At 41.3% G+C, this 24600-nt stretch overlaps 2 protein-coding genes across 3 annotated transcripts in view; one reads left to right on the forward strand and one right to left on the reverse strand.

Moving 5' to 3' along the window:
• Positions 1-9113: 9113 nt before the first annotated feature.
• On the forward strand, positions 9114-18434 carry BTBD17 (BTB domain containing 17). Its single transcript, XM_070934724.1, is given in 4 exon segments — positions 9114-9149; positions 9151-9253; positions 15541-15817; positions 17354-18434. Coding segments are annotated over 4 exon segments (1497 nt in total).
• Positions 18435-22917: 4483 nt separating this feature from the next.
• The window catches only part of LOC139310548 (kinesin-like protein KIF19), a 70282-nt gene continuing 68599 nt past the window's right edge, over positions 22918-24600 (reverse strand). For both annotated transcript variants that reach the window (XM_070934725.1, XM_070934726.1), the window contains 2 exons: positions 24008-24167; positions 22918-23072 (listed from right to left, as the gene is read on the reverse strand). In XM_070934725.1, the coding sequence (XP_070790826.1) occupies positions 22918-23072; positions 24008-24167 (315 nt within the window). The remainder of the gene's footprint in view (positions 23073-24007; positions 24168-24600) is intronic.

A 24600-nucleotide genomic window follows, 5' to 3' on the forward strand; every position in this document is an offset into this window, starting at 1 on the left:
CAATGCTTTTTTTAAAAAAATGTTTATTTTATTTTAATACAAACAGTTCATTTTCCATTAAACCGTGTATCATCTGTGTACAAATATCTAGTGCAATAGTAATTAAAAATTACAGTCATATTCATTACATTGGTATTAATTCTCTTTTCTTATCTTAATACTAATATACTTAATAAACCTAATCATAATAACAATCATCAACAACATATTTAATTCTATCTTAACTTATATTTTACTAATCTTCTTTTATTTTTAGCTTTCATATTTATTCTCTAACCATCGATAAAATACATCCCATATCATATAGTATTCAGTTTGTTCCTTCTCTTTGATTGCAAGTGTTAGTCTATTCATTTCTGCACATTCTAATATTTTTCTGATCACATTCTCATCAGACCCAGTGCTTGATAGAATGGGGATGAATGAAGCTCTGCACCAGGGGTGGGTTCTACTTACCTTTACTACTGGTTCGCATCATGCCCGTGTGTGTGTGCTAGCTTTGCTCATGCATGCGCTCTTCTGCACATGCGCAGAAGCTTCTACGCACGCACAGATCACTTATGATGCCATCCGGGTCAGTGGGCGGAGCCTCCCACCGATTTTGCTACCAGTTCTTGCGAACCGGTCCAAACCGGGGGCAACCCACCACTGCTCTGCACCCAAAAATAGCAAACAGAGATGTGATTGCAACATTGTCCTCTCGTCAGAACTAGTATTCCAAGAGAAAGATGAATCTTAAAGAAAAAAAAAATCTGTTCTGCTACTAGTAGATCTAGTAAGACTGGGAAGACTTCATGTATGCTAAGAATCCAGAAATGGAGCCCTGGGGATTTAGAGAGCAGATCAGAACAACCTTAGTCCTAGGAATAGTAGCAAGATTGGGGTTTGAGATCCTCCATGAGCAACATTTTTAGCACAACCCAGCTTCTGGCCTCTCTTCTGAAGGCCATTTTACACCTGCCTTTTCTCTTTGCTTGATCAGAGAGCCACGTTGTAGCCTTTAGTCATCATGTGATATTATCGGTTAATGCTGTTGTTATTATCGGCTAATTCCTCTATTTTACAGATGGCTGCATTTAACATGTGCTCACCTGGCCATTTCAAGCATCCCTTGGCTGATGGATTTTTTCCTTCTTATCAGCTGTGTAGAGAACAACAACATGAAAGGGACCTGGCGTATGTGTCATACAACCAGAACACCCAACCACACCAAGGCAGGAGAAAACTTTGAGGCATCTTCCTTTGCTATTCACCTAATAGAAATCTGCATATTTCAGTTATTCACCAGGTTTCCATTATACCACTAATTAAAGAGAGGGTGAGGCAGTGGTGGGATTCATTTTTTTTTACTACCGGTTCGGTGGGTGTGGCTTGCTGGGCATGGCTTGCTGGGCGTGGCAGGGGAGGGATACTGTAAAATCTCCATTCCCTTCCCACTCCAGGGGAAAGTTATTGCAAAATCCCCATTTCCTCCTGATCAGCTGGGACTCGGGAGGCAGAGAATAGATGGGGGCGGGGCCAGTCAGAGGTGGTATTTACCGGTTCTCCGAACTACTCAAAATTTCCGCTACCGGTTCTCCAGAACTGGTCAGAACCTGCTGAATACCTCTTCTGAGGTGAGGTACACGGGTGACGTGTGAAAAAATATGAGCATGGCCACTGCTTGCCTAAGCCAAGGTATGTCCCTGAGTTCCTTTCCTCTTATTGATCTCAGTAAGAGGGGGCTCCTATGTTTCCTCTTTATCTACCTATCCAAAGCTGATTTTTGTTCTCTTGTTTTTCTCTCTCCGTCGCTTTGTTTTTTCTCTTATAGGCTGTGTGCCTTTTCTCATCAAGCTGTTGTTTTTCGCACCAATGGCTAAATGAGCCGATCAGCAGATGGACTGCCAAGTGATTAGCCTACAAATGGCAGGCAGCACTGAGCACCGTTGCCACTAGTAATATAAGAATCCATATTTGCCTGGTTATGGCACACTCACTTAGTGGCAGGTAGAGATAGGTGTGAGTTGACAAATGGAGCTGTACTTGATATCTGAAAGGGCCAAGGAACTACTTTGTTTTTGATCTTTGATCTCCTTTTCCCCAGCTGCACTTCATATTTTCAGCTTGAAATAATTCTTTCTCGAGAGCCAAATCTTTCTCTCCTGTTCTTTTCTAAACTTGGATCTTCCTTCCTTCCTTCCTTCCTTCCTTCCTTCCTTCCTTCCTTCCTTCCTTCCTTCCTTCCTTTCTCCCACCCTCCCTCCCTCCCTCCCTTCTTTCCTTTTTTTCAGCTTGGAATATTTCTTTCTTAAGAGCCAAATCTTTCTCCTGTTCTTCTCTAAACTTGGATACTCCTTCCTTCCTTCCTTCCTTCCTTCCTTCCTTCCTTCCTTCCTTCCTTCCTTCCATCCTGCCTGCCTACCTTCCTTCCCCCTAAAAGGTTATATTCTAATGGTGCATTTTTAAAAAGATATACATGAATATATCTATAAAACAGGGTCAGCAATTCAGCAGACCACAATCAATATTGGGTTGTGACAAGACATGTAGGAATAACTTTGATCATGAGATGAAACTACCTTGGGTTCTACGTGCCTTTTTAGCCACATCCTTGATTTCATAAGCAAGAATGTAGAAGAAGAGCTAAGTTAGTCTGCAGAGGCTAAAAAAATCAGGAGGAACCAAGTACAATAGCACCTTTTCCAATACACGGTATATGTTTTTGTGAGCTGCAGCTCATTTCATCAGATTCATCTACATTGAATGAAAGATTACAGATATTCCTCGACTTGTGACCCCAATTGAGCCCAACATTTCTATTGCTAAGTGAGACTCTTGTTAAGTGAGTTTTGCCACATTTTACGACCCTTCTTTCCACAATTGTTAAGTGAATCCCTGCAATGGTTAAGTTAGCAAGATGGTTGTTACTATGTTGGCTTTCCCATTGACTTCGCTTGACAGAAGGTTGCAAAAGGGCATCACATGATTTTAGGACACCGCTGCCGTCAGTTGCCAAGCGTCTGAATTTTAATCACATGGCCCACGGGGATGCTGCAATAGTCATACATGTGAAAAATGGTCATAAGTCACTTTTTTCAGTGCTGTTATAACTTTGAACAATCACTGAACAAATTGCTGTAAGTCGAGGAATACATGTATGCTTTTTAATAAAATTGTTAGCTGGAAAAGGTGCTACCGGATCTTTATTTTTAGCCATACCCTATAAATGTAATAATATGGAGTGGAGGTTAGTCACAGGCAACTGAATGGCTCAGTGTACTTAATGTTTTCCCAGCAGGTAGCCCAATGTAGCCAGTGAGGTTTCCTGCAAACATTATCAGTCCATAGCTGAAGAAGCTTCTTGGATGAGAAACGAAACGTCTTCAAAGTAAAAACAGAATTATCCAGTTGCCTCTTGAAAAAGCACCTTTGGGGTTATCAGTCCAGGCTGAGCCAACATAAGAAAGGCCCCTCCATCACTCCTCTCCCAGAACGAACCATGATAACTGCTGTTCTAAGTATCTCTTCTTGGTTTAGTTACTAAATCCTTAATACTGAGAAGAGGAAAAAGAGTCTGATCAGATGACAGCAAAAGCAACAATTACTCTGATAGAGATAAGGAACTGATTTTAATGTACCTTTTCACTTATCCAGGCTCGGTAAGGATAGCTCTCAAGCTTTGACCAAGTCCTCCTTTGCCTTCTGTCTCCAAAAATATTTGTTATTTGAAGTATCAGCTCTGGATGGTAAGGTGCCTCGAAAGCCTAGATATTCAATCCATTCATGTGGCCACTAGGAGATGCTCTTTGTCCAGAGTCAAATGGTATGAAATCTATTGTCTGGCAGCTCAAAGATACCAATTCTATCTGTCTATCATTCAACCTGCCATCTCTATGCATAGAAGACTACAGTGGAAGAACGTTAAAGGGTTTAACGTTAAAGTTAAACTGAATAATCAAATTAACTCAAATGAATTTTTTAAACTAGACAGGGACTTCAGATGTCATCTTTTGTTATCTATTTGTCTCGTCCTGCCAAAGTAGAAAACTTTGCTTTGGGAAATTGAAAATATTTAAATCGGCCCTGAGATTATCAGTGGGTAAGGAGATAACTGATTCAATTTATTAGTTCTCTGATTTGAGAATACATCACTTGAGAAATTTAGATATTTAGTTATATAAATGTGAACCACTAAAAATGTGGTTTCCAGACACAGGTGTTTTATTGGCTGAGTGACTGTTAATGGGATAAAAAAAAAGAATAAAATGTATTACTAACTTACTAATCAAATGTAGACATTGATTCTAGTACAAATGAAATCAATTAACTGTGGAGCCCAATTAACTGCTGAGTTTAAAGATATTTACATATTATTATAAATACGTGATTTTCTGAATTTGTTTAACAGATGATCCAAAGTCCATGTAGCATTTGCCATACTATATTTGCTGAAAATCACTGAAGAGTAATTATCATTTTATGTTCTTTAGCTATTCCAAGTGTCCAATATTAGAAACTAATAAGTAGATCAATCCATTCATTTAATTTCTGTTACGTAATGTATATTAAAAATATATTTATAAGGGGTTGGATATTCTAACTTGATCAACATACTATTGGTTGAACTCTCTCCTGCTTGGAAAGATGTTTGCACATAAAATAGTGTCTTTAGCAAGCTTTCAAGATTCTGTTATCATACCCTAAATAATAAAGTAGTGTTCCTATAATTCTTGTGACATACGTTTCCTGATCTTGTCACCTTCAGACATCAACCTTGAAAGCCTCCAGAGCTTCTCTCTGCCGAATAGAATAGAATAGAATAGAATAGAATAGAATAGAATAGAATAGAATAGAATAGAATAGAATAGAATTTTATTGGCCAAGTGTGATTGGACACACAAGAAATTTTTCTCAATGCTCTCAATGTACATAAATGTACATAAAAGAAAAGAATCAAGGTGGAGTAATTTGGACTTGCTTTCTTGCGTTTTCTATTTTCCCAGGACACTTATTGTTTCCCTCCCATAACAGATCATACATTCTTCCATCAAGAATCTATCCATGACCCTTTATACTTATGACAATTCTATGGTCATTCAGAATGGAAAGCTAGACACACAGAGCCTATATATAATGTAGGAACATCTCTAGGGGTAGCGTTGAGTCTTTTGCCAAGTGAACCAAGAGGGGATATTACAAGAATAATGGGCTACTTCTACAACCATATTAAAACCCCTTGACAGAATGATTAGGAGCTGAGTAGGCTCCAATTATACAGGCAAGACTGCTAAATAGGGGTGATTGGTTCTGAGGATGGGACTCCATTTGCTGGGCCAAGAGAAGTTGCTCTGCTGTGGATGTGGATTTTTGCCAGCGAAAGTCACACAGAGAGGGCCTCCTCTTCCTCTGTCTCAGCACAGCCTCGTTTTCATCTATCCCAGGGTCATGCTCTGGCAAACACAATGACTTTCATCTGAGATACATCCAATTTGGTCACAGCTGGGGAAATATTAGCTTGTTCCTATTTATTGAGTAGCTGTCTGGATTTATGCAGACATCTGGGTTGAATTAAGCAAGCAACTGAAGTGTAAACTCTTCTCTGCCCCCTCCTGTGCAAGCTTTTCATGTCTGGCCCGATAGTTTGATTCCCATCTCGCTGTCCAGATTTGGGCCATCCTGCCATCATCTCCTTTCCCACCGTCTCAGTCAAGCTATTTTCATAACTCAGGACAAGCAGAATCATTTGAAACATTTGAAGTTCACATTTACATCATGGTTCCACAGACATTTTGCTCTTTGGCACTGTTAGGCCACTGAGAAAATTCAGATAATGAAAAAAACAAAACAAAAACTAATGATAAAAATCCAGTGAGTTCTGAACACTGCAAGAAGAAACAGTGAACAGATTACTCGATATGTTTAAGGGCTTCAATATATCCCCCCCCAACATTATTTTTGATTTAAAAAGAAAACCAATTTTCCCACTGCAACTGTTTAAATTACCCAACCATTATACAGGGTATGCTTTTAAGAACGTATCTTCAGATAAAGCTTAATTTATTGATTAAATTGCACTTTATTGGTTGTCACTGGAGGAAAAGCCATCTATAATATTTTACCATTAATTGAACATACAGTATGCATATAGAATACATATGATAAAAACAAGGATAGCTTTATACGATGATTTACTATGAAGATGAATTCCCTCTCTGAACAAAGTCCAAACGGCAATCTGTATGCATGTAAACATGAAAGAATGTATGACAAATTACAACTAGAAAAACTGACATAATTACACACACACACACACACAGAGAAAGAGAGAGAGAGAGAGAGAGAGAGAGAGAGAGAGAGAGAGAGAACGACTTTTGGTAAAAATGTCATAACGGAGATAGCTCTGATACAAAAAAGCTGAAATGGTTCAAGAGAATTTTTACAGAATGGGACAACTCGTCACAACCAACTCACTGCAGCCAATTCGCTATGGAATAATTCAACAAATGCAAAAATTAAATTAATTTTGATTTAACAGTGGCCAATAATAATAAAATAAAATAAATAAAATCAGTCCAGAAATATAAGAGTTACAATAATTTTGATGAAAACGTGTTCATCAATAATAAAAGTACCTGAATGGAATCATTAATGCAGTATTGAATTGGTGAATTACAATGTCTGGTGACAAATTGGCTGTGATGAGTTGTCCTAGACCCAAATTTTTATACTATTTTTTGTTGAGAAGCTTAACATAGTCCATATGGGGGTCTTTCCTTATATTGTTCTCATAACAAAAACCATGGTATGTATGTATGTATGTATGTATGTATGTATGTATGTGTGTATGTATGTATGTATGAATGCATGCATGCATGCATGCATGCATGTAATAGATTTTTATAGCCACTCAACTTGTAAATTGCAACTCTGATTAAAACCAGTGTTGGATTAAACCTGATTTAACCCAACCAGTGTTGGATTAAAACCAAACTATAAAGCAACAAAATGCAAACAACAGAAGGAAAAGAAGCTGAGGCCAACCCACATTCAGTCATTTTTCTGCTATATCAGATAGGTTCATCCAGCACCCTTGTGCAACGCCTGGGCGAAAGATCTTCTGGAAGGCCAACAGAACCAGGATTATTTGAATCTTGGGGCAGAGGTATGTAGCTCCAAAGGGCAGGCACCACGACAGAGAAAACACAATTGCTGGGTCCCATAAATGACTGTTTTGTAGAAAGGACTTGGATCATATCCAACCAGTTGGATCTTATGAGATGGACAGAATTAATAAGTGGTCCAGCAAGTAACCCAAGCCTGTGCCATGAATATCCCTCTGTCTGTCTGTCTGTCTGTCTGTCTGTCTGTCTATCTATCTATCTATCTATCTATCTATCTATCTATCTATCTATCTATCATCTATCTATCTACCTACCTACCTATCTATCTACCTACCTATCATTTATCTATAATCTATCTATCCAGTTCATAACTCAATGAATTCCTTGGTCAACTGGCAATTTGAATATGGGTTCTTCTCTCCCCATTCAATACTGATAAAAGAAGTTCCATGCCAGGTGAGTTCATTTATGGCTGATTCATATTCCTTTCACATAATATTTCTGCATGAGCAGATATAATCAGTTGGATCTTTCCCACACTATTGATCACCAAACTGGGAGCTCTATTTTCTTGAAAAGAGAATAGATGGAGAGTGAAAAGTTAGGATACTCTCCAGAAAAAGCCTTAAGCATCATCTATGCATAGCAGGGTTGGGTTTCAAAACCCGTTGCTACTGGTTTGCTCGTGGGAGCGCATGCGCCAAAGCATCCGGGAGGGTGGGTGGAGCCTCCTGTTGCCTCTGCTACTGGTTCACCTGATCCGGGGCGAACCGGTAGCAATCCACCACTGATGCATAGACTTGCCAATTTTAATTTTTTAATCTCTTCTTTTGTTCTAATTTTGATAGATTCTGAACTGCCTATAATGTGGACAGATAAACCTGGTTCTAAGTTATTAGCCAAGCATTCAGTCAATAGATTACAGTACACTGAAGTCTTTATTGGCTACACAGGCCAATAACCTTATGAATTTGAAATAGTGCAGGACGCTGTAAATCTCTGCTGGGATGCTGAATTGCAACTTTCAGAGTGCAAGCCAGATTTTTCTTGCTTCCTGCTAGTAAGTATATTTAAGCGTATGGTAGTAAGGCTATATATTTATATATCTTGCAGGGGAGATACTATAATCATATGTAACGCAGTCCACTCTCTTTTCCCCTTCTGTGATACTGCCCAGTTACGATACTGTGGAAATACCCTCATATCACTGTTTAGCTCATTAGTATGTCAGATTTATCTAGAGTGCTATGCGACGTCACTGGAAAATTAGGCTGTTCGCTGAAAACTATTATATGATGACATGCACCTCTTTTGGAACAAACAAATGTCAAAGAGCAGAATATCCCATACTTCACCAAACAGAGAAAAACTGAAGTAAGGAGAAATTTACTGAAAGTGAGAACACTTAATCAATGGAATAGTTAGCTTTCTGGAGTTGTGAATGTTCCATCACTGGAGGTTTTCAAAAACAGACCGGACAACCGTTTGACTGGGATGGTATAAGGGGCAAGGGATTGGATTAGATACAAGACCGAGATCTCTTACAGCCCTATGATTCTGTGTTCTATGAAGCTCTGCTGCAAACCTTCAGTCAGCTGATAACAACAGACCCATCTACCCCCTATAAAATATGCAAAGATCAAAGCTGGGGAGAGAATTCATTCCTTTGTAACATTCTTTCTATCTTCAGTATTTTTGGACAGTTGTGTTGGGAAGAAAAGAACTTTTCTAACTTTTGAAACGGAGATACCAGAAAAGCAAAAGCGAAAAGATGGATGCCCTTTGTTCAGCTGCTTAGCTTCCAGCATGCTGAGGGATCAAGGTAGCCTTACTTCCTCAGGGAGACTCTGCCAACCGCCTGGGAGTCCCACAATGCCCCAAAGGCATCCATTCACAATCTTAACCGGTTTCCTTGGTAACAGCTGTTACTAGTTTTCCACCAATCAATGGCAAGCGGGACCGGGGGAGTCAGTGTCCTACATAAAGAGTCAGACAGATTAGCCCGCTCCGATGAGGGCTTATTCCTTCTCTGGACCTTCTCCAGGAAAAAAAAGCCATGGCTAAAGGACTAGGGACCCAGCAAGCTGCACCCCGGCGATGGGCCTGCTTCTTGGCTGCCCTGTCACTGCTGTGTCTGGCTGTCCAAGCAGGTAAGAGGAAAGGCTTCTGGGAAAGAACACTCCAGGTGAACTTGCTGGGGTTGGTGGTGATGGAAAGGTGGTATGGGGGTCACATTGGTGCATGGTATGAGTGTGGAAACCCCAAAACAGTAGAATGGGGAATGTTTCTTGCAGAAACATCGGAATCAGCAAAGGCTTTTCTAAGGAGTGCTCTCCAAAAGTGTGTTAACCACGTGCAATGCATTTATAATAGATTTTTTTTTAAAAAAATCAAATACTGTAGCCTTAGACGGTGGTATAACTTCAGCATGAGGAAATAAGAGGAATGAGTTGGCCTCTTCTATTCCACAGCAAAGCATTCCAAGATTAGAAAAGCGCTTAGCTTCATATTCAGGAGCCCAAGAAGTTGTGATCTTGCTCTCTAACAATTAAAGCTCCTTGAGAGAGCAATAGTCTCAAGTCAAATTAAGTGTGGCTTGAACAGATTGTCAAGAGGGTTTCAGATCTAACTTGAACAGAGTGAGGATTCTCATAGCTTTGAAACTCTGACCCTTTTAGCTTTCACCTAGCAACTCACTTGATCTTTAAACTCTGATTTAACAGGTCTGTACTGGAAAGAGCATACATGCCTTGGTATCTTATTTGCCTTCACGACAGCCACTTGGATTATGGCTGAAATAGAAAATGGGGTTTCAACAACAATAGCAAACCACACGGATAACCTCTGGTACCTTTTTGCTGCTGGATTTCATGTTGTTCGGAAAGGCTGCATCCTTTACTTTCAATCTCCAATTCAGCTTGATCAGAGCAGGATTTGTTTCTAGAGGAAGCTAATCCTTTGGCTGAGATAAAGATTTTTTAAGAAATATAATCTAAACCAGACTTGCTTGGCACTGAAGGGTGCAAGAAAATCAAAAGGAAAAGTCTGGGTTGAATCAGTTGATAGACCAGCTGGATGGGAGTTTGAATGGATAAAAATTCATGACTGGGAGTTATCTTTTGACTGTATTTACTGTGCTGCCACTATGCGAAAAAAGAAACGATGATATTGGGAATCAGATTGTGTTTTTATGTTTTAAGTCATTTTTTTTGACAATCTAAATGTTAGCTATTAGCACTTTGTGGCGAGCCAAAGGCATGAACTTTCTTCAATTTTGAACAAAGAAGTGGGGTGAGGTGGGGAGTTGGAAGTCAGGGTTAAAATGAAAAAATGGCCTCATTAATGTGCTCTGCCTCACTGCGAAACAAGCGTATCAATTTCCCCAGAGCCGAATACAGGAAGCACCTCACATAAACATCAAACGAATTTGGAATACGGCTATGTGGAAGCCCACAAAAAAGAGCTGCAGAGAGAGATGGACAATATGAGGCTGAAAGAGGACATTGTGTGGTTGTTTCCCTTCTCCTCTCTGGAGCGAAGAGTCACCAGTGCTTTTCTTTTTGAAATGACTTCAACAAAAGTGATGTTTTCCTAGAAATAACCACATTGGGTGCCTTTCTCTTTAAGGAGCCTTTTTCCCACCGCACTGTGTGCCTCTTTGTCCTTGAGAGAGAGGGAGAGAAAGCGGGTTTGTTTACTTGCCATTGAATGTTACCCTTTTATCACTTGCCCAAGTTCGACTGGACGCAAGAACTAAGCCAAGAGACGGAGACTGTGAACAGGCTCTGCTTTCTTTCCCCCAGGGTGGCCCTGAAACAGATCTTGGCCTGGGGCAAGCATTTAATTCATTGGACGGCAGTGATTTCATTGAGTTAATGATGGCTAGGGAGCCAGAGGCTGAGATCCAACTCCCAAGAGTCGTAAAGTGCCTGCTCTGACACCCTCAAGGAATAGCAGGAGTAATTGCCATCCTCCTGAGCTTCAGACCATCTGGGGTTATAGTACAGTGTAATTATAAAAGGCCATCCCAAATTGCAATAAGCTAGACATGGTGAGGCACAGTAAAACTCTGAATGTGCCGGTCGTCTGGGTTCATTTATATAGATCTAGAAATGATTACAGCAGCTTCTCAAAAGTCCAGGAATATAGGTTGCATAAATAAACGGAAATAAGAACCTAATGCTCATCTTCTAAAGCAGGGTGTCAAACTCAATTTCATTGAGGGCTGTATCATGGTTGTGTTTGACCTTGGGGGTGCGGGGGGGGGGTGCGGGGTGCGTGGCCAGCTCAACATCACTCGTGTCGGGGGCGCCTGTAGTGGCACAAGCACTTTGCCAGTAAAAACGGGCTCCCGAGCTCTGTTTCCAGCTGTGATGGCCTCCTGCAACTCTCTGCCAGTGAAAATGGAGCTCAGGAGCCTGTTACTACAGGGGTCTTGGGCCACTACAGGTGCCCCTGACAGGAGTGTTGTTGAGCTGGCCATCCCCCCCCCCTCCCAGGTCAAACACAACCATGAGTGCCATTTTCACTGGCAGAGGCACCACGGGCCGGTCATTTGCTGTTTCCAGGGCAGCCCCGCAGGCCGGATCTAAGCACCCCATGGGCCGGATTTGGCTCCCAGTCGTCGAGTTTGACACCCCTGTTCTAAAGTCAATGAATTAAGCACATCAGGGGTGGGTTCTAAATTTTTTTACTACCGGTTCTGTGGGCGTGGCTTATTTTGTGGGCATGGCTTGATGGTCATGTAACAATTATTTAGGATTTAGCAGAGGTACTGGTCTACCAGGCTTTTAACTGCTTGCAGAGCTGTACCGATCTACCCATTTATTTTTGCAGGCACTGCACTACTCATGTATTTTTGCAGGCACTGATCTACTCATTTGTTTTCTTTTAACATTGATCAGCTGTAGGGCCCTTTGAAGCCCCGTGGCAAGAGTTTAAACAGTTTTTTTCTGTCTAGCCAATAGCTGGGACTCAGGAGGCAGCAATAGATTGGGGGTGGGGCCAAATAAAAGGTAAGAATAATGTGGGGGGTGGGGGGGTGCGGGGGGGTGGGGGGCGCTGGGAGGGCAGAACTGGTTCGGTGACATCATATCGTCACCGCTACCGGCTCGGGAGAACCGGGCCGAACCGGGAGGAACCCACCACTGAAGCACATTCCTTGATTGGAGACATCCTTAAACACAGTGTTGTTTTGTGCACCAAATGAAGATCATTTCAAAGAGTGAGCATCAGAGATCGTTTCCATCATATGATATAAATGGATAATGTGCCATGAGATAGCTTGTCAAGACCAGATATCATTTCTTTCTTTCCTGCCTTTATTATTTTTATGAATAACTCAAGGTGGCAAACACATCTAATCCTCCTTCTTTCTCCTATTTTTCTCACAACAACCCTGTGAGGTGGGTTGGGTTGAGTAACAGTGAATGGCCCAAGGTGGCCCTAGCTGGCTTTCATGGCTAAGGTGGGACTTGAACTCACGGTCTCTTGCTTTCTAACCTGGTTCACATCTATTCTTTATATCTGTCTCACCCCCTGCATCAATGAGTACTTATCACAAACACACCTATACTATGCATGCATACACCTTTACACCTTTACATCAAATCAAGGATAGGTTGCTTTCTCCAAAGTCTAATGATTATTTCCTTGGAAAAAAACACAGCCCTTGGGAGAAATGCATTACACAGGATTATCTCCTCTTAACTCCAGTAAAAAGATGTTGGACAAACACTTAAGTTCCTTGTGATTCAGAAATCATTGTCAATATCCAACACAACATCACTCCTTTCATATAAGCAAAGTGGTTATAAAAAGCTTTATGACAAGACATTGCTTTGACCTTTATCGTTATTCTGCAAATAATATTTCTCGTAGCTTTGAGCTAAGAGAGCCTGAAATTGTGATGGATTTTAACAAGGAAAAATGTCTATCCTTGATTCTTTGTACACGCAGAGAAGATTGTAACTGCTTGATTTGTGTATGCTTTTGAATCAGAGTTTACTGCTGGCAATTGCCTGGATTAATCCCTGCAGTTTTCTTGGCAAGGATTTTCAGAAATAGTTTACCCTTGCCTGTTTCTTAGGGTTGAGAGAGAGGGACTGACCCAGGGTTGCCCATATGACCTTGTGCTTAAAATAGGACCAGAACTTGTGGTCTCTCAGTTTCTAGCTGGTGCCCTAACCACTACTAGAGCAAACTGGCTCTCTAGCTTCTTGATAAATGACAATAATAAGGAACAGCATATCCTATGAAGACACTGCAAGCAATATCCATCTTTGGGGCCCTATTATTCACTTACACCAATTCAAGTGGAGTCATTATTGTCCCCCATCACCAGCAAACACTACCACAGAGTTTCATAGCAGCGAATGCACCCAGAAACAGAGCGATATATCTAGCTAACAGAATCATTTTGAAGTTTAGGTAAGGAAGCTATTCTGTTTGTGAGCTGTTTTAAAATTTTATTTACGTGAGGGGTAGCATGTCAACTTAATTTGATGGGCAATGTGGTGTTCTCTGGTAGTTATTTAAGCCTCACTTAGAAGAATAGGAAGCTTGATTGTGCAGATAAATTATGACATAATGCTGGAGTCATTCCTTGCTTTTCCCCTTAGTGGTTTTTTCCCCCCATACACCATGGTTTTGGATTTCACAGTGATTTTAGGCAGAAGTAAACTGAGATCTGAGATTCCCAGAGGATCCTTTTCATGGCCGGGAGATTCTCTCCAGCCCCAATGGCTACAACTCAGCAGCAGGGTTTCCCATCATTTTGAGGCAAAAACACATGAATATTCTAGTGGAAGCTATACAATTGTCTAACAACAAGGACGCCCAAAGTTGCCAAGCCTTACACAAGAATCCTGGCTCTGTTTGGTAGATTCTGCCTTTCTCCAATGTGAAGGGAAACAAGTAAACCTAGGGAAACAAAGGGAGCAATTTTGTTCCTTTCCCTAATCCACAGATGGGTACATGTTTGATGGCCCAAGGACCCCAATTAATGCTCATCAGACCTCTAGACAAAGTAAATAACCATGGTTAGCTGGAAACGTTACTGAGAGTAATTACATTACTGTGAAAAGCTTTCAAACTTCAGCACACAATAGATACAAAATTATGGTAAACTGTGCCAAACTTGATTGCAGAAAATACGACTTCAGTAACAAGAGTGGTCAATGCTTGGAATGCACTACCTGACTCTGTGGTTTCTTCCCCAAACCTCCAGAACTTTAACCTTAGACTGTCTACTGTTGACTTCACCCCATTTCTAAGAGGTCTGTAAGGGGGATGCATAAGGGCACCAGTGTGCCTAATGTCCCTGTCCTAATGTTCCCTTTTATTCGTATCCATTTCATGTATTGGCATGGGCCCTGGATATCTACGAGACCGCCTTCTGCCACCGATAGTCTCCCATCGGCCGGTATGCTCCCACAGAGAGGGGTTCCTCCAGCTGCCGTCAGCTAGACAATACTGGCTGACGGCCCCCAGGGGGAGAGCATTCTCTGTGGGGGCCCCTACCCTCTGGAATGAGCTGCCCCCGGAGATTCGTAGGATTACCAACCTGCGTACCTTTTGCCGTGCCCTAAAAACATTACTATTCCAACAAGCAGGGCTGGCCTAAATAATAATAATATTTTTACTATTTTAATGGGTTGTTTTTTAGAATTTTCGGCCAATTGATTTAATTGTTTTAACTTGTTTTTAATTTTTCTATTGTTATGGTTTTATTTCTGGCTGTACACCGCCCTGAGTCCTTCGGGAGAAGGGCGGTATAGAAATTTAATAAAAATAAAATAAATAAATATTCATAATCAAGTTTTCTCTTATATCAGTTATCTAATACATGCTTGACAAAATAAAGAAAATAAAAAAATAAAAAAAAATGAATGTTTACCTTTCGGCTTAGCTCAGTGGTTCCCAACCTTTTCTTGGCCATGCCCCACCTAAGCATGTCTAAAATCCTGATGCCCTCCCCCGCCATGGCATTTAATTCTTACTATTCAAAAAGTGAACTCCTACTCACACAGAGGAAGCCGAAAAGGCCATTAACTTGCTTTAAACAAGGTTCCAAATTGCCCCCATTAAAAATCAAATTGCCCCCCCCGTGGGGCGTGGGCCCCACATTGGGAACCACTGTCTTAGCTGCATGGAGAGGAACCCTGGGTGGGTAGAATGCCACAGAAAAAAATATGCCATGCTCTATTTGTTTTCTTTCTTGCTTGCATGAAGTTTGATGCAAACGGATTTGAATAGGAGGATATATAACAAAGTCTGGTTGCAAAGGTATCCCATCACACTCTGTTGACAAACTCCTGACTTGTACCAAACATTAATAACAACACGTCCCTGTTGCATTGCATTTTCTTCTGTCCTACTTTCCTGGCTGAATAATCTCACTGCCCATTTGCGCTATTTTTGATCCTGTCGACTGCAGTCCAGAAGGCAGATGCCATCGGGGATCCCACAGCGGCTACCATCAACCATTCACACTTACTGCTGAAGCGGCTTCAAGAGCTTCTGCTCAACGGGAACACCAGCGACACCACCCTGAGGGTCCACACGGCTGGCTCTGATGAAATTAAAGTCTTTCACACCCACCAGCTGATGCTCAGCTTACAAAGCGAGACCTTTGAGACTCTGTTGCAGAACCAGACGGTGCTTGACTTACACGAGCCACCTGACAATGTGGCCCTTTTTGAAAAGTTCATCAGGTAAACGGGTGGTGGCCTGCTGGGGGCTCGGGAAAACCTCTAGCTAAGATTCTGTACAGTTTGGAGAACTCCCAAATCCCACCCTTGGCTTGCCCTGCCCATCCAATCTTGCCCCTCCCAGGAGTCCCCATGCGGCCTGTTTTGGATGCATATAAGTGCAGGGCGTGTGTGGAGGCTCAGGGAGGGCAAAAAACAGGCCTACTGGAAGTTCGGGAAGACTGGAAACCGGCCCCTTTCTGGCCTCCAGAGGGCCTCCAGAGCCTGGGGAGGCTATTTTATATAATGCGGCATATAAATCGAACCAATAAATAAATAAATAAATAAATTTTCGCCATCCCAGAGGCTCGAGGAAAGCCTCTGGAGCCCGGAGAGGGCAACCCCCCCCATCACGGTGCAGGAGGCCAACTAGGCCATGCCCACCATGGCCACGCCCACCCAGCAACCGGGCAGAGAACTCCTTGCTAAAATTTTTGAAGCCCACCCCTGTCTGCTCTCCATACAGAGAGGGAGGGAAATTCCATGGATTAGTAAATTAGTGTATGAATTGTTTTCAGTGACTCCATACAAGGAGGGGTGCTGGATTTCTGAAGGCAGAGTTTTTCTTTCAGGTTTCCCTCCCTCATGCCTACTGACCTTGTTGACATGACCTTGAATAAAACATTGTCAGCGATAAACAGGTTTGAGAACACGGCTTGCTAAGAGGTGAAGGGCTTTTCTGACTGGCTCACTAACCATAGTATCACACGATCCTGCTGGTTCTAGGGGTTATGAGCACAACACTGGGTTCACCTCCACCTCCTGGCCCATTGTGAAACAGCCTACACTCCTCTTGGCTCTTCCAGGGCTTCCCGCTTTCCACTTGCTGTTTAAAAAACCCTTTGAAGGGAGTCATGTAAGTCTGGGACGTGGACCTGCCCTCCTGCTTGAGATTGCCACAAGCATTTTCTCTTGCTGGTCATTTGTCACCATTTTTCAGTACTGTTCTCTTTTAGGCAGCAGGAAAATGGGAATTCTTCTGCTGTACCGAAAGGTCATCTTTCCCATTTCTATGACCAATTGTATAAAACCTGGCAGCGCAACTCTAGATTATTAGGGCTTAGAGAAATAGCAAGAGAAGATTTGGGGAGGCGGGGTAGGGAAGCAATTCTCTTCTTTAAGTTTGGGATTGCAGATCTGTTGGGAGGAGGGAAGTGAGATAGAAGTGGCTCTTTAGCCATCACAGTAAAGCTGCTCCTGCTCGCTTAAGCAGAATAAGCACAGCAATATTGATCACATGTGGATGGGCTGGATAATTTTTTTAAAAAAAAATGCCCAGCAGTGGACACACATCCAGATTTGATACTTATAAGAAATGCACACTACTTTTACTACTTACTTGTGGTGCTGAATCGACAAGGGGATTATGTAGATGGCTAAAGAGATAAATCCCATCACTTCTTTTGTCCTCATTAAAAGGGAGGTTTTGTTGTAAAATGTAGGCATGATGATTATTTAACTTGGCACGAAAGACAGATTCTCATTGCCTTCTTTCTCTAGGTATCTGTACTGTGGTGAGATCTTCATATTCCTCCACGAAGCCATCCCGCTTCATCGTCTAGCCAGTAAATACCACGTGTCCAGTTTGCAGCGAGGGATAGCGGAGTATATGAGGGGCCACTTGGCTAGTGAATCAAGCCAAGGCCATGTGGTGGGATGGTACCATTACGCAGTGGGGATCGGTGACGAGGCTCTGCAGGAGAGCTGCCTCCAGTTTCTGGCCTGGAACTTCTCTGCTGCCATGAGTAGTCCTGAATGGGCCTCTGTAAGCCTAGATTTGCTGCTACTATTGCTTGAAAGGTCTGACCTAGTCCTCCAAAGTGAACTGGAGTTGTACGCAGGTGTAGAGAAGTGGATTACCGCATATCAGCCTGAGGACTCTGTAGTGGAGAAGATCCTGAGATCCCTGCGCTATCCTATGATCTCCCCTAGCCATCTTTTCCACCTGCAGAAACAGTCTCCTGTGATGGTGAAACACTACAGCACTGTGCAAGATCTGCTCTTCCAAGCCTTCCAGTTCCATTCAGCTTCCCCAATCTATTTTGCCAAATACTTTGATGTCAACTGTAGTATGTTCCTGCCCCGTAACTACCTCTCCCTTTCTTGGGGGTCCCAGTGGGTCATTAATAACCCTGCTCGAGATGACCGTAGTACCAGTTTCCAGACCCAGCTAGGCCCCAGCAACCATGATTCTGCCAAGAGAGTGACATGGAACGTCTTGTTCTCTCCTCGTTGGCTCCCGGTGAGCCTACGTCCTGTCTATTCCGACTCGGTCTCTGGAGCCATCCAACCTATCAGAATCGAGGATGGACGTCCCCGCCTGGTTATCACTCCAGCCACAACCAGCTCAGATTTTGCAGGTGTCAGTTTCCAGAAGACCATTCTGGTGGGCGTCAGGCAGCAGGGCAAACTCTTTGTCAAACACACCTATAACTTCCACCAGAGCACAGATGAAGTTGCCGATTTCCTGATATATGCCGACTTGCAGAAACGCTCCTCCGAATACCTGATTGACAACTCTTTGCATTTGCATATCATTGTAAAGCCTGTCTACCACTCGCTCATCAAGATCAAAAAGTAGAAGGGAGATGGGGGAAGACACAACTGGACACATCATGGGAAAAGAACCGCTGGTTGCATTGGAGGATGGCGATTCTACCATTCAGTATTAAAGTGTCTGATGCAGGCTCTCTCTGCATCTTTAAGTCATATTGGCCCTGCTGGAGAAGCTCTGATAATTCATTTACAAAACAAGCTTCCTTTGAATCTGAGGACTTTGTTTTCTAAGAGGCAATTAATCAGGGAGTGGAGGGTTCTCTTATCTGCCTTTCCATTGTCTTAAGATTTTAACTCCCTCCAATTTGAAGAGACTCAGGTAGAACTGGAGATTCTCATGGTGCTTTGGAATAGGTAATTATCAAAGATGTCACATAGAATTTTTTTTTTTGATCTTTATCACCTAATTAGAAGCTGCCTTATGTTCCCCTTGTTTCCCCATGAGGTTTTGTTCCCTTGAGATAGTTACAAACTGATATCCTGACAGAAAAACCCCTTTGGAATTAGATTGAAATATCCTGACAGAAAAACCCCTTTGGAATTAGATTGAAATATCCTAACAGAAAAACCCCTTTGGAATTAGATTGAAATTGGTGTGTGGTTATTCTCTGTCTACCTTCAGATCTCCCTTGCTTCCTCTAGTACTTTACATACCAACTGCAGGGAATTTCCATGGAGATAATGTTATGTGTGAATTAGGATGTAGTTCCCTGAATCAGTTGAACATGGTTCTGCAATATGGATTTCTGCTAGTTTTGTATTGGAAGTGTTATTGTTACTTGGCCTATTGTCTCCTTAGTCATGGAGATTCTGCAGATTTTTGAAACCATATAAAGTTCTGCAAAAAATAAAATAAATTACATTGTTTGTCCTATGTCTACTGCTACTGTCCATAGCTTTTTAAACAAAATTTACAGAGTTATTTTGAGATTGGAACTGTAAATCTTACGTGGAATAGGAAGCGTAACTAAAATATTACAAAACTGATCAAAAAACAGCCCATAAAAACCATTTTTTTTTTTTTTACACTCTGTGTGATTGAGCGTATGTCAACTAATGGCCGGATGATATTTTTTCAGCCCTGTGCAAATCAGAAATGTCTATCATAGCTACGTCCATTAAAAAAAAAAAAAACTCTAATTCAGATTAAGATCCCCATCTCCTAATACCACATACTCCAAATAATCTTAAGTAACTACTGCAAAAAATTTAGTGGGCACCACATTGCTTACTCCTGGTTTAAAACTCTTTAATCGCCATTTAAAAATGGCAAATGTGGCAAGCTCATCTTGTCACCGTCATTGCTCCTTCTCTGTAATATTCTCCTAATTAGAGTATAAAACAACATGGCTAGATGATGCCTGTGGATGGGGCCTTTTTAACATGATAAATGAAAAACAAACCAATCTTTGTAAGTATATATACATCTTGATATCAGAATATCTCTTCCAAGACTTTTACTATTAACCTTACCAAGTGTGAATCGGCGGTGTATTTCTTGACTGCTGATTTTACAGCTGATAGTCAGTTCTAAAAGGCAGAAGTAATCCATTCTTTCAATGTCTACATTGTTGGTTCTAGGGCTAGTTGCTGTATTTATTGTAATTTGTTTGTTGTTTTTTTTATATTTAATCATTCTTTCACTATGTTCCTTGGTTTTCATTACTAGGGGTCCCAGAGCCTTTGCATTGTCTACCATTAGAGTAATGCCACCAGCACTGTACTTGAATTTCAAAATCATGCTCATCTTCTTCAATCCAGCTTCTCTTAAAATATATTCAATATGTAAGTTGACTATATAAGGAGAGCTTTGTCTGTCTCAGTCTTTAAATCAGACTTTCATTACGTTCCATCCGGACTGTGGCTTCCTGCCCTATATATAAACTTTACATGAGAAATTCTGGGATTCTTATTCTTCTAAGGACACCCCACAGCTTCATATGGTCAACACAGCTGAGGACCTTTCTGAAACATATTGGCTTCTTCCAAGGGTGGTATTCACTTACCTTCATTACCGGTTCCAAATATGAGCACGCACACATATGCAGAGTGTCAAAAACAGGATGTGATGACGTCTGGGCAGGTGGGTGGAGCCTCCCACCGCTGCTACCAGTTCGCCTGAATTGGATAGAACTGGCTGAATACCACCACTGGCTTCTTGGAATTCTTTGATTTTCTCAAAAATCCAGTATGCATCAGCAATAATGCCTTTTCAGGGGAAAAAAAAGCTTGAATATCTGGCATTTCCCTTTCCATGTACAGCTGTAATCTGTGTTGGATGATCCTAAATATTACATTTCTAGCATGAGAAACTATGAATTTGCACACACAGTTACTTCTCCTGTATTCACACTCCTGAAAGACTGTATTCTTTCAATCCGTTAGCCACTGAGTCATTCCCTAAGATTTGCTGGCATAATTTGGCTAGAACATCTACACATTCTTCTTTGCTTGCATTATTTCTGCAAATACTCCATTAATTCCAGAAGCCTTCTGATTTGGTAATGACAACAGTGCTAAACCAACTTTATCTTTCAGTGCTAGAGCTTTTTGTAAAATCAGAATATCTTCTAACAACAATACAATTTTTTACTTGGTAAATTACCAGCAACATAAAATAATAAATAGGGAATAGAAGATAACAAATACAAACAGGATCAACAAAAAGAAATAAGTACAATTATATATTGGCAACTATAAAGTAAATCAAATGTGGTATACTCTGAACAACCCTATTGCAATAATATTTATTTACCTAACACTAACAAATCTAATATATTAAAGTTATACCCTAAACTAAATGTCCTCTAAAATTATTTTAAAAATAACTGAATAAGATGATGAAAATAGTAGTCTTTATTTCTTTAATTGGCTTTGCCTTATTAACACCATGGGAGCATAAAATTTGATTACTGCACAAATGGTGGCCGGATTTGAGTCTTCTAAGATGTGTTGGATGTTGACAACCTTAGTATGCAGAATTTCAGAAGTTCCATCTTTGTTCTTACTTGAACCAGTTACTGCTGTCCATTGACTTCCTTCAGCATGCGGATTTGAGAGTTGGAAGATTTCTTGGAGACTTTGTTTTCTTTGTCTGTTTCTGTTTTTAATGTCTGTTTCTTCTTGTTGGTCTTTAAATTTTATTTTTTTTATTCCCTCTTGATGTCTTCATCTTTTGTGTCTTTATCCAATTCCACACCATTTCAATTCACTGATGTGTAAGACATCAACATGTAGTTGAACTGTTTAATCTTTTACTATGTTGAGTTTCCCTGTGTTCGTGCTTCTTAAATTCCATGTTTCCACTGTAATCTTGCCTTTAGTACAGCCAGTGTGACTAGTGACTAAATGACTGGTACCCAGTGAACTTGGTGACTGAACCTAAATACAATCATAACAAATCCAATGTAAGAAGAGATAGCAGTGGGTTGCTAACTGAGAAAGGTAAACAGACCCAATTGGAAAAAAAATGAAGTCAGATTTTTTTTAAAGGAAATTGGGAAAGTGGAATGACAAAAACAGCTGGATCCTGTGGGGAAATCTACAATCATTAGAATTAGGCAGTAAATAAAGTAGAGGTGAATTAGACAATGATATATCCAAACCTGTTCAAGATTGTTGTAAGCAGATATTTGTGATGGCATAATATGAAGCATCACACATATTGCAAGAAAGGACCCTTGCTACAAGGGTCTGGAAGGATTCTGGAAATACTCTGGTGGTGGTATTGGATATTGTTTGCTGTCCCACTTTACTTACAGACAGATACAAAAGGCAAGATTTGGGATTCCATCACATACTTTTAAAAAAAATCTACTTGCTGAAAAAAGCAATAGTGAATTGTTTTGGAAAAACAATTCTTGCATCCAGCCCAGTTAAAGGATCATCTAAAAATCCATGTAACCCCAAAGGTAAGTATATCCCAGTTGTGAAACTAAGGATGATGCTTGATTGACAACAGCCCCCTTAGTAGAGAATCATGGCCATAGGTAGACATAGTGTGGTTTCAAATGTTGTCCACAAACCTTTTCCTCTGAAGGTCACTGTAGAAAGGTGCTAGTTAAATATATTGAAATTATTTGCCTTGGAATGATGCAAAAGTACAGCAAATGCACACAGCATATCATCTTATTGCCAGGTTGCACCAATGCTGTGGCACTGTGTCCTCCTCTAACACATAGTTTAAAAACTAAAGAGCTGTGTTTGCACAATAACCAATCTTCCACACCTATCTTGGTATTACAGCACTGGATATATCTGGTGACAGCCTTCTGTGTACCCATTCAGACAATTATTCATTTCAATTTGGGGGAACCTAGTCCTGGAGATTAAAAGTTTTTTGTGGCCAGAAAATCCTCTTGGCAGCGGCACTGCACCCCACCAGGCAAGCTTTTAGGCCTTCTGTTCAAGTTAGCTATTTCTCTCTAATGCCTTTAGCCACAGTATTCTGACTGGCCATCAAATGCACCTCCCTGGAGCATCTCAACTTCCCTGTGTCCCTTCAGAGCTTAACATCGCCGATTCTTTCCATCTTTGCCAGGAGGGTTTGTCCCATTCACTGTGACATAGTTCAAGCGTGGGGGGTACTGACTGGGCTGGCTTATTTTCTTGGAGATGCCACTTTGATGGGAAGCAACAGAAAGAGAGGATGCCTCACTGGGACCTGAAGGAATAAAACCAGAAATGAAAAAGAGGACAATCATTAGGGTTTGTACATGGCTACATCACAAGCTGGGGAATAACTGCACAGCCCCTTAACAGTTATCATTCCTTAGGATGACCTTCAGTACAGCTGTGCCATATCCAAAATCAATCAATCTATCATCTATCTATCTATCTATCTATCTATCTATCTATCTATCTATCTATCTATCTATCTATCTAATCATCTATCTATCTATCTATCTATCTATCTATCTATCTATCTATCTATCTATCTATCTATCTATCTATCTATCTTTCTCTCTCTCTCCCTCCTTTCTTTCTTTCTCTCTCCCTCTCCCTCCCTCCCTTCTCTCTCTTTTCTTTCTTTTTCTTTCTCTCTCTCTCTCTCTCCCCCTCCTTCCTTCCTTCTCTTTCTTTTTTTCTCTCCCTCCCTCCCACCCTTTGTCTCTGTCTCTCTCTCTTTTCTTTCTTTCTTTCTTTCTTTTTCTTTCTTTTTCTCTCTCTCTTTCTTTCTCTCCCTCTCTCCCTCCCTTCGCATTCAAGTAACTTCTGGCAACTAGACTGGTCCCTGCAAATTTTTTTTGCCAATGTTTTCATCAGTGGTTTGCTATTATCTAATATTGAAAAAGAGAGCGGCTGGCCCCAAGTCACCCATCTGGCTTGGTACCTAAAGCAGAACTATAACTCATGGTCTCTCAGTTTCTAGTATTGACCATTACACCACTACAGGTGGCTTTCAACCTTCAAAGGCAAGCTGGTAATGATTCCAGACATATTGCTCTAAAGTAGAAGAGATAGATCTAGTATGTGCAGCTGCAGGACAGACATCTTCTGTAAGGTGGTGACGTTCAAATTCTCTGCTGCAGTCATCAGAGACTTTGCTGCATTGAGGAGCAATAACAGAAAATTGTGATTTGGCTGATGCTCGCGTACCTGAGGAAGGCTGGACTTGTAGAAGCCTCACTCTGGACAACTGCACAGCAGCTCTTCCAATGCCACGGATATTGTGCACCCCTCCTGCTGCCATTATCTTGTGCTCAGAACTGCTTTCCAGGGGATGTCGTCGAAAGGCATTGTTCTTTGGGCCCTGGAGCTGCCAGGGGCAAGAGATGAATACACTGGTACAGAGGGTATTTCAGGAATAAGGAAACTCTTTTACCCCACCCTGAATTATTAAAGCACAGATTAGGATCCATAAACCAAGAAAAACACTCTGAGTTTCTTCTAAGCAGTTTGCTTTATTATTCCTCACCTATAAGCAGAACTTTTGCCAAACAGAAGCAGACTACTTGCACCATTAAATATAAACTCTGAGAACTCCTAGGGAGGAGCAGTCTTAACACTCTTCCACCCGACCAAACTATCTAAACTTAACTGTCTCTTGTTCCTCTGGAATGCAACCCCTCCCTCCCAGGAATTCAGACTATGTTCCACCACACATTCTGCAAGGAAGATTTGAGTGGGAAGATTTACCAGTTACCAGTTTGGAACAGAGAGAAGTACGTGTTGGAGATGGTGTGCCAGTT

This window comes from Pituophis catenifer, unplaced genomic scaffold, assembly GCF_029215685.1.
Source record: "Pituophis catenifer annectens isolate HBS135680 unplaced genomic scaffold, rPitCat1.0.hap2 SCAF_2, whole genome shotgun sequence".
NCBI classification, from domain to species: domain Eukaryota; kingdom Metazoa; phylum Chordata; class Lepidosauria; order Squamata; family Colubridae; genus Pituophis; species Pituophis catenifer.